Source organism: Pteropus vampyrus, unplaced genomic scaffold, assembly GCF_000151845.1.
Source record: "Pteropus vampyrus isolate Shadow unplaced genomic scaffold, Pvam_2.0 Scaffold191, whole genome shotgun sequence".
In the NCBI taxonomy this organism is placed as follows: Eukaryota; Metazoa; Chordata; class Mammalia; order Chiroptera; family Pteropodidae; genus Pteropus; species Pteropus vampyrus.
The window spans coordinates 1,603,261-1,618,076 of record NW_011888972.1 but is presented as its reverse complement, the minus strand read 5'-3'; the positions used below and the strand labels follow the sequence as shown (position 1 = coordinate 1,618,076).

Sequence of the window (14,816 nt, the reverse complement as noted above, 5' to 3'; positions counted from 1 at the left end):
GCAGGAGGAATCCAGTACTCCTTCCCCAGGAGTGTCAAGCCACCTTGTGAGAGTGCCCAGCCAAGTAGCAACAAGCTCTGTCTGACAGAGAGGCAAGGTGGGGTAGTGGAAAGAATGGCCTTTGGCATCAGACAAACCCGAGTTGAAATCTTGGCTTCAGAAATTACTTCGTGACCTTGAGCAACTCACAGAACTTCTCGGGATGTCGGTGTCTCGCCGCTGGGGGCTGTTGTGAGAAGTAAATGAGATGGGTATGTAGAAACGTGAATTATATACTCTAAAGTACTCTTGAAGGATAGTCGTAATTGTTGTTCTATAGGGCTAAGTTCTTCTGCCCAGGCTTGGCCAAAGCGGCGACTAGGAGAAGTGGGCTTTAGAAATGCTAATGCCTTGCGTGAGTGACAGGCCGCGGACAATGGAGGAGAACGCTGTGAATGGGGCAGCCGGGCTTGGGAGCGGGGCTCCCCACGTGGGAGCCGAGTGGGGGAGGGCGCGGGAGGGGGAAGCCGTTCCCAGCAGAGGGGATCCGCGACTCGGCTAATTGGAAGGGGCTGGAGCTGCGGGAGCAGGAAGGGGGAGGGGATTACCTGCGGTCGCCGCTGCCGGGGGGCGGGGGGGGCGGGGGGGGCGGCTCCCAGGAGGGATCCTGCCAGGAGCGGGATTGGGGGCTACAGGAGCCTTGGGCGTGGGGCCAGGGGTCGCAGACCCACTGAGCTGGGAAAGAAGGTCCTTGGCCTGGGCTGGCTGGGGGTGGGGACAGAGCAGGGGGTTCTGGGTTGGGCAACTGTAGGCCCGAGCCTGAACTGGAAGTAGGGAAGATGTAGTAACTAGTTTCTAAACCCAGCTCGAATCTTGACCTCCTTGGGTTGACCTGAGAGCCAGCCTCTCAGGTGCGTGTACGTGTGTGTGTGCGCGCGCGAGGATATGATGGGCCGGCAGAGGGGAGGCAGGAGCTGGGTCCTTAACCTTCTCCTCTTCCTCCTCCCCTCAGTCTCTTCCCCTCTTCCTCTCCCCTCAGCTCTCTCCCTTTGCCCTCCCCTCCCCCTGCCCCATGAAGGCTGTTTTTGTTCCTCCTCCTGGCCTAGCCCCCGAGGTGTGCAAACAGGAAGGCCCTCTCCCCGGGCAGTGAGTAAGGAGGGAAAAATGAGGTGTTGAAAAGATGACTAGTCGCCCTGTCAGAGCTCACCTTGGCAGGGAGCGGGCGGCAGGGCCGGCGGGTGGTGGGAGGGGGTCCGCCCTGGAAGCCAGCCTACATGTGCCCAGAGCCAGGCAAGCGAATCCTCAACAAGCAGGCACTGTGTGTGCGTTTGTTTGGTTTAGAAAAGCGCCCCCCGCCCCATTCCCACCATCAAAGATCTGTTCCTTTCCTTCCCAGTAGGAAGAGTAAAGGCCGCTGGGCCAGCGGTTTAGAAAGTGATTGAAAGGGGTGGGGTTATGGGAAGGGGCGAGGCAGGAGGCCCAAATCCCTCTTCTAAGCTCCAAGCGCTGCATCCTGCAGCCTCCTGGACATCCCCCTGCATATCTCAAAATTACTTCTAACTCGACATCCTAAGCTGAATTCATCAATGCCCTCCCACCCCTGTGTTCTGTCCCTCCTACAGGGCTCCCATCTTGGTAAATGACCCCATAGTCCAATCACCCAAAAGCCAACATCTTGGTAGTCATCCAAGACTTCCTCATATTTCCAATTGGATCAGTCTCTAATCTGGTCAATTCTCTTTCTTATCCCTGCAATCTGGCTCTTCTCTCCCTCCCTATGGCCACCACTGTATTTTAGTTTCACTCATTCATTCATTCATCCACTCATTCAATGATTTATTAAGCACCTACCATGTGCCCGGCCCTGTGCTAGCCATTGAACACTCAGCTGTGAGCAAATCAGACCTGGCTCGTGCTCCCATGAGGGTTTGCGTCAGACATGGCTGCACTCACTGTAGTGGGACAGGGCTGATTAAACTTCTTCCCTCCACAGTGCAGTGATTAAGAGCAGTGATTCTGGAGCCAGTCTGCCTGGTTTTGGATTCTGGCTCTACCACTTACAGCTATGTGGCCTTGGGCAAATCACCTAATCTTTCTGTGCTTCAGGTTTCTCACAGGGAAAGTAGGGGTGATCGTAGCACCTATTTTGTAGGGCAGCTCTAAGGATTGGATGTGTCTGATATTTTAAAGTGAAAGCACACAGTGTTCTATTAGGATCATTCATTTTATTATTTAAGTATGGAGTGAGGAAAGGCCTGATGATAGACTAAGTTGTAGGAACCCAGGGGGAGGCCTGTCCAGGAGGCGATGGATTACATTGTAAGAATATGGCAGAAAGTGCTTGCAGTGGTCTGGTCAAGAATTCAGCATGGGAATTCTGACAGAGTCCTGATTAGCTAGCAGATCCTGTCATAGGAAATCCAGGCAGAGAATCCAGAAATCCAAAGGGTACGAAGCAAAGGGTGGCTGAGTAGTTACTGTCAGGAAAGCCGGGGTGCCAGGCCCAGCTCTGCCACTGCTTAGCTGTGTGACCTTGAACAGGTAATTTTCCCTGCTGAGCCTGGCTTTCTTAAGGGTAGCACTTAACCAGTATTGAGAGCTTAATAGGCATCAGCGCTTTAACTGCTCTCCTCAAAGGGAGCAGTTTAACTATTGTTTAACTCCCATTTTACAGATAAGAAAACTGAGGCGCAGGGAGGTTAAAGCACTTGCTCAAAGTCACAGAGCAAGTGAAATGCAGAAAACAAGTATCTTTGAGACTAGTGATCAAAGCGCTTTCCCTGTAGAGTTATTGTGAAAATAGCACAATATACTTCCACAAGTGTTTGGTAGCAGGCTGCCCGGCTGCCCAGGGAGGACTGTCTCCAGGCCGTAGGTTCCAGCTACAGACGTTAGGCCAGCAAGAAAAAGCCTGAGCCTTAGGCACCCAAACTGGACCTGAGCAGTGCCAGAGTCTCAGGGATGGGTCAGAATCCCCAGTCAAAAATAGGGCTCAAGTTGAAGCCTCTCTAGAGGCCAAGAGGTCTCAAACCCCTGAGCCTGCATGAGATCAGAGACCATCTTGGTCACTTCTGGATTCCCCAGTGTGAGCACAAATGGAAGCACTTAATAAATATAGGAAGGAAATGCCACATCTAGAGTGTCTCCTACATACTGCCACTGCACTGGTCTCTCATGTCCTCACAGCAGTCCCTACCAGGTTATCATCCCCAGTTTACTGATGAGGAAACTGAGGCTCAGAGAAGTGAGGTGACCCATTCAAGGCCCAGAGCTTAGTCAAGCGGCTCTTTGAACACAGAAAAAAAAAAATAAAACAGAAAAGGTAAAGAGCCGTCCATCCATGGCTGGGGAGGAAGGGGTATTTTAAAGCTACAGTTATACACTTCTCTGTTAATGGAGGGCCTCAACACCTCTACCTCGGGCTGAGTACCTGCAGCCAATGGACCAGCTCCACCTCTGCAGAACGCCCACTGGTGCCAGATTTGGGGTCCATCAGATTTGCATGTATATGTTGTAGGCTTTGGCTGACAAACTTGAGGACTGGGATCACAGAAGTCCCCACCCTTCAGTGGCCTAAACCTGGCACTCTGGGGCAAAGAATGGCAGGAAACTTCTGATCCCCAAAGACCCAGCAGAGCTCCTGGGGGGGCCACTGTCTAAGCTGGGGTGACTCTAGGCAAGCCTTGGGCTTTTTTTTCCGCTAGTGCCCAGCCTGTGAGGGAGGAGTCAATGTGGCAGCCATGTCGAATCAGGAGGGGCCCCATGACACAGAAGCTCCTTCATCTAGGCTTGAGGAGGGGTCAGGCCAGGGCTCAGGGAGGGGCTAGGGCAGACACAGAGCCCATCCAGCCGGGACAGCCCACATTCCTCAGTGGGCCTGGAGGGGGTGGGCATGCTCCACAGGAAGCCGAGCCCTTCACCAAGAGGGGCTCAGCCGCCATCTGTGCACACAGACAGTGGTGAGCAAAGAACCTCGGCCGGCCGGCAGAGTCAATTGCACAGAAGAAAATAGCAAACATTTTGCTTCCTCCTCCCCCGCTCTTGCCACACTCTGTTTCCAAAGGGAATGTTGGACACCCTGCTAAGTATTTTTCTCCAGACCGGGCCAGGCATCCAGAGTTGGCCTTGCTAAGTTGCTGAAGGGAGAAAAGTGTGTGTTTGGGTGGGGGTGGGGGAGAGTTTTCCCATCAGGAACTAGTTGGTTTTCTTCTGAGCCCTGCGCTCCTGCTGCTCGGCCCAGAAAAAAAGAGCCGGGAGAAATGGGAACCACCAAAATCCAGCATCCCCTGTCACTTATAGTGTGGATTTTGTCCATCCGTTACTTCATTTGCTCATTCCAACCACCCTGTGACATGGGAGTTCTTTTATCCCACTTTATAAATAAGCAAACCGAGGCTGGAAAGAGGGTATGCCCCTTGCTCACCACTCAAAGTTAATTGGCATGAAAACTGTTTCAGTGGCAGGTCTTTCCGCCAGCCCACACTGACTAGGACCAGGGTGGCTGACAGAGCCCGCCTGGCTTCCCTCAGCCGCAGCTGGCCTTGAGAGGCTTGAGTCAGTGTTCCAGTAACTTTTTCTCTCTGACCACGTGCTTGTTGAAGAGAATGTGAGAAATGCCCTCAAAACGAAAATTGAAATGACCTATAATCCCCCACCGAGAGAGAACCACTGCTGGCTAAAAGGATAGGTTTCTTGATGTTCTCTGCTTTGCACGTGTACAATCTGGAGGTCTCTTTTACATCCCCGAGATGGTACTGCACCTGCTCTGGGTCTTGGGGCACCCTCTAGCCCCCACCCATGGCCTCACGAGTGCTTCCTCTTCTCCCAGGCAGGCCTACTTGATTGCCACTTCCAGAGTGTCTTGTACATATTGCAGTTTCTGGTTCCCAGGGGTCCATGCACGCATCCCATACTATTCCCTTCACCTCACCCCCATGTTTGTTCATTCAATCTCCTTTGCCTGAGATCTCTCGCCTCCTGCCTCCTTTCCGCCCTCCTCTCTGTCTGTCTCTGTCTCTATCGGCCATGTATACACATGGTTAAAAAGTCAAATTAACGAAAACTTTAAAGGGACAAAGGGCATACATACAGTTCAAAGTGAGGCTCCTTCCCACCCCTGACCACAGTACCTGTTTGTTGTGTATCTTTCCAGGGACCCTCTAAGAACCAGTGGCATGGATGCGCTTGTGCCTTTTATGAACATGCATGGTGACTGTGCCCACACTTTCTGTGCCTCGCTCTTGTAACTTCTTGGCTTGTGGATACTCTTGCACTGCTGATAGCCGTGGAGCTGCCTCATGTGTCCTAAGGGCTGTGTAGTGAAGCGTCTGTTGGTTGTGCCATCATTTATGTAACCAGGCCCTAGTGACGGACATTGAAATGCTTTCCAGTCTCTTGGTACTATAAACAACATGACAGTCAATATCTTTATACAAACAACCTTGTACTTTTGCTCAGGTAGGAGACATTCTACTGGAATTGCTGGGTCAGACAGTGTGTGGATTTTAAATGTTAATGCATTTTCCTAAAGGGGCTTTCAAACAAACCAAGGGCCCAGCCTTCCCTCCCTCCCTTGCTGTCTTTACCGGGCTAATGGCTGGCCATGCTTTCCACGTGGCCCCACCCAGGATGTCTCCAATGACCAGCCCCCTTCCCAGCACAGCCAGCCAGGATCTTTGCTGTCAGGTCACCATATGTTTGCCTCTACGTAGTGCTGTCTACAGAGAGGACAGAGGGTGAGAGGAGGGGAGGAAGAGGGGCACCAGGGCCTGCAGAGCCTGGGGGTGGGAGTGGGGCTTAGACACCTGATTGTGCCAGGCCTCCATGATCCGCGCCGGTTTTCCGAACACAACCCTTGCCCTGAACCCACCTTTGGGGAGAAACTCATCGTGTGGTCACCAAGTGTTGCTGAACAGTTGAGCCAAGCACTGGGTGCAAGGGCTATAGAAGTGACTCAGACATAGATAGCCCCCTGGCCTGGCATGTGAACAGAGCTCTTTAAAGGATGGGTAGAACTGACAGGGCTGGAAAGGACATTCAGGTCAGAGGTGCAGGCACAAACATAGAAGGATCTAGCTGAAACAGAGGGTTAAGAGAAGGTAATGCCTTAAAGCCGGAAAAATCCTTACAATGGTTTGGCTGTCATGCCAGCTGGGGGACCGCCTCAGGAAGTCGGGGTGCTCTCTCATGGTTTACGCTAGAAATAAGTGACCCAAATGTGAGGCTGCTTATTCTACAGTCAGGAATCAAGACCAGTAACTAAGAAGTACAGTGTGGTGGGTGGCATCTTCGATGAATAGGCCAAGCAGCCTACTCTGAAAAGTGACTGCTTCATGTGCAGCAGCCCCCGGGCTCCAGGGAGCTGTTCTAGAACCATGGCTCCAGGCATCAGCCACATTCTGCACAGGAGCTTTTGGCCACCACCACCACCACTGTCATCACCACAGCAGCACAGGAGCAAACACTCTCTGACTTCCTCCCTGCACACTTAATGTACTGGACCCGAGTATCTGACGCTCTTAGCTGAGGTCCCAGGCCCAAGTCTGGGCTGCTCATGGCCTAGGGCCCACTTGTAGGTGTCCCTAGGCCTGAGAGTCTCACCTGCAGCAGGACCATCTGCAGTGACAGGCTCCTCCAACACCAGCAGGGGGCTGCGGGTGACAGGGAAGGGTTCAGTTCCGAGGATTTACTAATTCTGACTCAAAATGAAATTAGGGCTACTGCTATGCAAGGTAGCAGGGAGGAAGATGACCGAGACCCGTGGGTGCTCCTAACCTCTCTCTCATGTGGTACCAGACGGGGCACAGCAAAGGTTAATATCAAGCTAAGCACCTGCCCAACACGTGCCCTCCAAGGTCGTCAACTTCGGAGTGTCCATGACAGCTGAGGGGCTGGCAGAAGGCCAAGGGGGAACACAGAATGGCTGTGGGGGACAAAGAAAAGGACCGTGGCTTCTACCTACGTTTCCATACTTGTAGTGACACAATAATAATTATCTTTCTTTTTTTAATTGAAAAATTTTTAATTTTACGTATTGTGTTAACAGTCACGGAAATACACTGACACTAAAAATATCAAGCAAATCAACTGTCCCCTTTCTTACTCCTTTTGCCCAATCCCCAGAGGTTACCATTGCCACCAGTTAGGTATGTAGCCTTCCAGACACTTTTATGCATTTTCATATATAGTTTGGTTTGCAAGGTTTTATTTTACATAAAGACTGTGCATATCGCCCTACAATATGCTTTTTTAAACACTTAACATTATGTCTTGGAGATCCTTCCATATCAGCACATACAGGTTTTAACTGCTGCATCGTATGAATCCCAGACTGCCAAAGTACTGAAGTTGGGCTGAAGGATGTGCCCCTATTTACATTTTGAAAGATAGCTCTCCAACTGCTCCCCGCGAAGGCTGCTGAGGTTTACATTCACACCACCAGCAGGAGTGTTCCCATTTCTTCTCTTCCCAGCCCAAACTAGATATTATCACAAAGAAAAATGATTGCTTTCTGATGGACACAATATGTTTCATTGTTGTGTTAATTTTCATGTCACTGATTGCCAGCGAGGTTGAACATCAACAATGTCCAGGCTGCTGGAGCCGAAAACAGCTCTCAGAAACGGTTGGGAGGAGCATAAATGAGTACACTTTAGAAAGCGGTTTGGCAATATCTAGTTTGGATGAAGATGCTTAAATTCTAAGACCCCCAAATTTGACCTCCAACTCTAAGACCCAGAAATTTCATCTCGATATACTTACCCCTAGAGAAACTCACATATGTGCACAGATACATCTGCCAAGTGTGTTCATTGCCAGAAAATACTGGGAAGAACCTAAATGTCCACCAAGAGGGGAATGGATAAAATTGTGGTAATTCGTACGATTGAATATTTAGTGTACAGCAGTTAAAAATGCATGAGCTAAATCAACATGAATCAAAATGGCTAAATCTCAAAAGTAATGCTGAGTGAAAAAAATCAAGTTGCAAAACAATACATACGATCTATCAATTACGTCTACTTAAACAACAGGAACATTCTACATCAGTTACAGATACACACACATATAAATATATATGTACACATATACAAACACACATATACGTCTAAAAACATAGATGAGAAGTAAACACACCATTTCCTGGGTACTGCTTACCTCCGTGGAGGAGCGGAGGTAAATATGATGGGTGATGAACTTCTCTTGTGCCTAAAAAAGTCTCTTTATTAGAGAGAGAGAGAAAGAGAGAGAGATCTGAAGCCAATATGGCCAACACTAAGGCCTGTTCACTCTGCATGGGTGGGTGTCTCCACATTTTTCTATTCCTCTTGTGTCACCATGGTTAGGCATACAAATCCACACACCACTTAATATTTACCCATTCCCCCTGAAGGTTTTCTAAAAGGGGACTTTTACTTCTTCACCCCTACACAGAGCTTGACTTTACTTCTACTGTTGTCCTTTATTTTTACTGTGCTTTCTTGTTTCTTTCCTTCCCATAGACTGACGGGGTATTCTCTCTTCCACCTTTGCCCCATAGTAGTTGATAATCATATGTTTTATTCCTACTTTTGGAAATCACCACCCTTAATTTTGTGCTGTTGTCAGAGTCAGCATTTCCAGCGAAACTAAAGTTTTTCTACTATTGCGAAAACCAAAAAAAAAAAAAAAGACAAAAAAGAAAACCTATGTCTGATGCAAATGTAAGGGATCCATTATAAAGTCACTTAGTACTACTGTTTTAGACAAAACCAGACAATTCCACTCTACCATGTAAAATCAAAAGAACTTTAATTAGCTTTTACGGCACTGCAATTACAGGAACATTAACCCATAACATGCAACGAAGTGGTGATGCCTTTTGGACATATTCAACAGATAAACTTGACATTACAATTAACAGCAACATAGTCTACCGAAGAAAACAAATGCAACTGATTTCAATGTTCAGGTTAGAAAATGTATATTCTTACTGCCATCTCAAGTAGCATTTCGAAAGTTTAGTTTTCCCTTTCTAGCCTCTAAAAGACAGTATGATTTTTAATGCGATCGTACACAACCATTTTCACATTGGAAATGATCACAAGAAATCAACAGGTGTAGTAGATTAATTGATTGGTTTCATTTCAATTGTTAACTTTGAGAGGGCTCCTGCAGTATTGTGGATTTCGGATGAGGAAAATCAGCAGACCAGGAGTAAAGAGCCTTGGTCTTACAGTGGGGGAGGGAACATGCAGCGGCACACAGGGCAGGTGCCCGACTTCTGAAGCCAGATGGACACGCAGGGCTTGTGGAAATAGTGGTGGCACGGGAGCTCGGTCGCCACCTCGCCCTTCACATATTCACTGCAACAGATGGGACAGCACATTTCTTGCCCCACTGCGCTGTGGTCTTCAGTGACCAGGATCTCGGGGAGAGTACTGATGCTCTCCTTGCTTGCCGGTGGGTTGGCCACTTCCACGTCCACCGCCAGAGACTCCAAGTGTGCAAGAGCCGTTTCCATTGCTTGGGCCAGGCGTTCTTCAAGTGCCATGTAGGTGAGGAACTGAGGATCCACGTAGGAAATGGCTTCGGCCACCCCCAACCCATCTGCAAAGCCATCAAAGAGGCTCCAATCCACTTCCAGGTCTTCACTCACACTGGAGTCATCTTCGAGGTTGTTGTTACCATCCAGCATGAAGACCCCAGGCTGCAGAAACTCTTGGCCGGAATCATTATCCCCGTCGCTGCCGCTCTCTTGTTCATTGTACTGGAGCCAAGGGACTTCTCCTTCTTCCGGAGACACCCGCTCCTCTTCCTGAAGAGGTGGTCCTCGAACTTCTTCAAGTTCATGGCTGCCAGCACTGGCACCAGCAGCAGGGCTGGCGCTGGCACTGCCATTCACTCTTGCTGGCTCAGGTTCGCGCTCTTCTTTCCCTGGCAGAGTCTCCCAGCTTTCACTACTGGATGACAGGTTTTGTTCCCGACTTCGATACTTCCGACGCAAAGCAGCAGTCCATTCTTTGTCACTGTCAGAATCTTCATCACAGTATTTGTAGTAATCATCGCTGTACGTCCAGAAGTCAGGGTCGGCCATGGTTCGTCGCCGCCGAGGCACCTTTTCAGGCTTCACTTGGTCTTTCCTGGCTTCCCTCTTATCTTCAGGGTACTTCGGCTCAGAGATGCCATTTGAACTCTCGCCTCTGCTTCTCCTTGCCAGGCCATCCGAGTGGCCTTCATCAGTGCTTGCAGTATCCCTCCACCTGGAAGTACTGTGTGGCACATCGTCATCATCATCAGTATCAAAAAATATTTTTGGTTTCACGCAGTTTGGACTGGCCGGGTTTCTGACTTTGGGCCTCACCACCGGTTCCTCTCCACCCTTTGGGGTGTTTTCCCCACCACCACAAATACTCACAGGAGCCCTGCTGAGACGTGCAGGTAAATTCTGCTCCCGTCTCTCCCTCTCCAGGCTGTCAACTTTTGCAGCCACCTTGCCTCCTGCAGCAGAGGTTTGAGAAGCCATGCCATTTTGCTGCAGGAAGTCAGCTCTGCTAGCAGCACCTCTGGCAACAGGGGCTGGCTCTAGCCTGCCAAGCTCCTCTCTCACATCACGGTTAAAACTACATGACTGGGGGGGCACCGCAACCAAAGGCCGTGCTCCTTTCTCTAGGTCATACAGCTTATCATCTTTAAACTTGCCACTTTTCCCTCTCCCTGACGCTAGCGCCACAGGCCCAGCCCCCTCCTCCTCATTCTCCTCTTCCCGGAGAGAGTCAATAGGGCCATAAGCCATTCCTCTTCTGCTACCCAGAGCCCTGGACTCTCTCAGCGGGTACCTGGAGTAGTCCTCATTATCAACATGCAGGCTGGTTCCTGAGTTCTCACTGTCATCCCAACGGCGACGAACGCTGGATAATGGCAATCGGCTCCTCTTGGCAGTTTGACTGGGGGCTGATCTGTGCATTGGGACTTCAGATGTCGTCTTTCTCTTGCTGAAAATCCTTTCCTGCTGGCTCGTGGATGGCCTGAAACTGACATAAACATGCCTTCTTCCATACTTCCTGCCTGTTATGGGACTGATACCCCTGCTGGCTTGAGCCATAGGGCCTTGCTAGATTCCTGACCCATTGCTCTGACTTATAGGGTTTCCAATACAGGTGGGGCTCAAGTGGGAGGGTCCCCACTCTCTGCACAGACTTTGGAGACGAGAAAGTCAAATCAGTTCAGATAAAGGAGCAGGTAGATTTATCTCCACTTCAGCAGGCAGGTAACAAAAAGAATGAGGGGCTTTAAAATTACTTTCACTTTCTTCTAAGGCCTGGAGTACCATTCCAGTGACTCCTCAGGTGTAGAACCAAAATACATTTTTAATGTTGGCAAAATTATTACAAAACTGGGTTGGTAGGAAAGCCAGACTTAGGGGAGAATCTGACAGAAGATGGGGGTGACTGGACGCTTGAAGAGTGGGTGAAGTACTGTGGAATTGTGCCAGCATGGGAAGAGGCAGGACTGCTGTGGGCTTTTTTTTTCCCATGGGGTGTCTGTGTTTTTCTGAGCTCTGCAGAAATACAGGAGTATTGAAAATTGGAATAGAGTGGAAAATATAGATCACCGTGTGTGCATTGAGTGCTTATGTATCTGTTAGGAGGTGAGGAGCAGGTGGATGGGGAACCAGCAATCATGCAATGGAGAGATGCCTGTGTTTGTAGGGGGAGGGGCAAGTGACAGTGGCATCGGGAAAAGGTGTGAGCGTGAACAGAATGGGACCCATTTTGGATATGGCGACCAAAATGACAGGTGTCAGTGGGGTGGCTTCTGAGGAGAGGGACGTGTGTAAGTATGAAAGAGAATGTGTGTTGGCTAGAACTCTGTGGAGGGACGCATGGGTTTATGAGTCTGTGGCAGGGGAGGAAGTGGTATAGTAGCCCCGGGCTATCCATGACTTTGTGTGTATTCGTCAAAATGGGAGGCAACAATGGAGAAATGTCAGTGTGAGCAAATGTGTAGATGGAGGACAGCCTTGGGGACGGATGTGCATGTGGCTGGTGGGTGGGTGGAATGGGCCAGCAATCAAAGAACGTCTGTATGCATAAATGTGGCTAGCAGGGAGGGGGTGGTGTCCTCGGAGAAGGATTTCTGTGAGTGTGAGTATGTGCAGGGACCAGCAAAGGAGAGCTGTCTAAGCACAGATGTAGCAGACAGGAGAGGGGACCAGTGAGGAGCGGGTGTGTGAGCGTGTATGTCGGGAGCATCTGTATGGAAGGGGCAGTGGAGCCAGCAGTCCACGGATATCCTTAAAAGTACGTGTGGCGGGTGGAGGTTACGTGGTCCTGCAGGGTCAGGGTGTGTGTGTGCGTGTCTGTGTGCGTGTGTGTCTATGCATGTATCTGTGTAGGTATGTATCTGGCGAATGGCACTGAAGGGTGTGACAGTCTGTGCGTGCGTGTGTATGAATGCGTGGGGGAGGGGACGTGGAGGAACCTCGGAGGGGCAAGGAAGGGGCTTCAATGGAAGGTTTCTGTTTGTGCGTGCGTGAGTGTGTATGTGCCTGCGTGCGTGCGTGTGTGTCCCCACACACGCGCCCGTGAGACATGAGGAGGAGTGACAGCAGAAGGGAGAGGGGGAGACATGGGGAGGGGACCCACAATGCCATAATACGAGACAAAAAAAAAACACGTTATCAGCTCAAATGGCAGATCCAAACCAATGTGGAAGGGGATAAAAGAAAGAAAAGGGTGTGTAGGGGTATATTTTCTCCTTGGGAATTTGTTTTTTTTTTTTTTTTTGTGACGCTTTTTTTTTTGGGGGCGCTATATTTTGCTCTGAGTCTGTGCACTTTTTCCTTTTGCGCACTCTATGTGTAACGGGGGGGGAGAGGGGTCTGGGCGCTCTGCGCAGGGGGGTTGGGAGGGGCGGAGGGGGGGGGGGAGGACCGGCAGCGAAAGGTGGGAGCGTGCCTACACCGCCACTCCCTCTCAAACGGTGATCACAACCGTTCGGGCGCGGGGGACCGCCACACGCGAAAGGGCCTGGGGGACAGAGTATGGGGCCCCCAAACAGGCCAAGAGAGGACACAGGCCTCCCTCTGCAGTCAGGTCCCACGTCCGCCCCACCCCTTCCCGAGGGGCGAACCGGAAAATCTGTTCGCTACGGCTCCCCCAAATCCTACTCCCGTGCCGCTCGCCCAACCGCCATGTCTGGATGAATGGAGGAAATCGGCAGGCTTTCACTCACCGGTCCCGACACCCGCGCGCTCTCGGGAGGAGCAGAGCTCTCGGACCTCCAACCGCCACGACCGTCAGAGGCACTGCTCTGGATGCCGCTCCTCCCCCGCCAGACAGCAGCGGGCGGGCAGCGACTGCGGCGGCGGAAGTGACGGAAGCGTCAGCTGGAGACGCCCCCTAGATGTGGCGGGGGTGGCAGCTGCTCTAGACAAATCGGGGTGGGTCTGAAAGCTTTATTTCATTTTAAATGCTGAAATCGTCAAGGATACAGAAGAGGACAGCGAGAAATGTAACCAACAGCCAGCTTTAACAAATGTTAACCATTTAGCCATATCCCCTTCTGTTCTGGATGTGAGTGTATGTGTACGTGTGGTTTTAATAAAATGAAACCTGCAAATTCTTTCTGATTAATTCCAATGTGAAAGTAATTATATTAATATATCATATCCTATGTTATATATTATGGTTTGTACTGGAAGTATTAAAAACGTGAAACTGTATTTAGGGTTGCAGTAAACTTAAATTTTTAACCTGGTAGATGAAGCAAATTGAACTGTTTACAGAAGAATTTGTTGCCCTTAATCTCAAAACCAAGCTTCTCTATCCAAAAGAAATCATAAATCCTCAAGCACAACACAGGTTTACATTCTGGTAATTGCATCGCAGTTTAAAAATATTATAGCTATGCCTTTTGGATTTATACAATTTTACTGAACTCTGAACTTTTTTTTAATTGTACTTTACAATCTATCTCTAATATTTGTAACAGATGGACACTTGCTATATTGACAACAATAGCAAAATTTTGTTCTTACTGGAAATAAAACACGTAATAGAAAAACAAGATATTTTGGGAGTAACAACAGAATAGAAATAAGATGTGTATAACTTTCAAACCATTAAAGAAGTAATAGGTAGAGCAAAGGAAAAAAAACTCAGTCTAACAAAGGGCAGAAATGGGGTGACAGGCAACAAGAAAGGATTTTAAAAAAAAACCGGTTGGCGGAGGGCAAAATAAATCCAAATATATCACTGTGTATTATGGGTTAACATCTCCCATAAAAAAGCAAACTCTCATTTTGAGCATTTCATTTTCAGAAATCCAGTTATATGTTGTTTATATAAATTTTACTTAAAGCGAAAATAGAAATAGAAAATATATGCCAGTTAAATACTGGCAAAAAGGAAGGAGGTAAGCAAGGCAAAAAGGGAGGGAAGGCAGGAGGGAAGGCGGGACGGAAGGGAAGGAAGGAATTTTAAAAGGAAAGAAATCAAGAACTCAAAGTAAAAAACATTAAAGAGAACAAAATAGGTTTTTTCATTCACCAAGAAAATATAGTTGCTAAAATTTATATGCCAAACTATGTAATTTCAAAATATATTATGCAAATCTTATTAGGAATAGAAAGAAAGATCACAAAGTCTGCAATTATAGCAGGACACTTAACCACACTTGTTACGATATAGATAGATCAAATAGACTAATAAAATTAAGATATAGAGAGATTGAACAACACAATTAATACACCTGATCTAATGTATATGTATTTTTGTACTCAAGAAAGGATGCGTTTTTTATTAAAAACTATTTTAAAAATGTCAAACATACAGAAAAGTAGAGCGTAAAATATA

The 14,816-nt window shown here is 48.8% G+C and overlaps 1 protein-coding gene across 3 annotated transcripts; it reads right to left on the bottom strand.

Annotated features, from left to right (window-relative positions):
- Window positions 1–8,747: 8,747 nt before the first annotated feature.
- Window positions 8,748–13,342, bottom strand: PJA1 (praja ring finger ubiquitin ligase 1). Of its 3 annotated transcripts, XM_023537422.1 has the most exons (3): window positions 13,195–13,338; window positions 10,797–10,991; window positions 8,748–10,229 (listed from the first exon to the last, which is right to left on the bottom strand). In XM_023537422.1, exons 2-3 carry the CDS (start codon window positions 10,922–10,924, stop codon window positions 9,191–9,193), a joined length of 1,167 nt encoding a protein of 388 aa, XP_023393190.1. In that variant the 5' UTR covers window positions 10,925–10,991; window positions 13,195–13,338; the 3' UTR covers window positions 8,748–9,190. The 3 variants fall into 3 exon arrangements, with proteins under 3 accessions (XP_023393190.1, XP_011369763.1, XP_011369762.1); XM_011371461.2 differs by having other exon boundaries at window positions 8,748–10,985; window positions 13,195–13,342; XM_011371460.2 differs by having other exon boundaries at window positions 8,748–10,991.
- Between the last annotated feature and the right edge of the window lie 1,474 nt (window positions 13,343–14,816).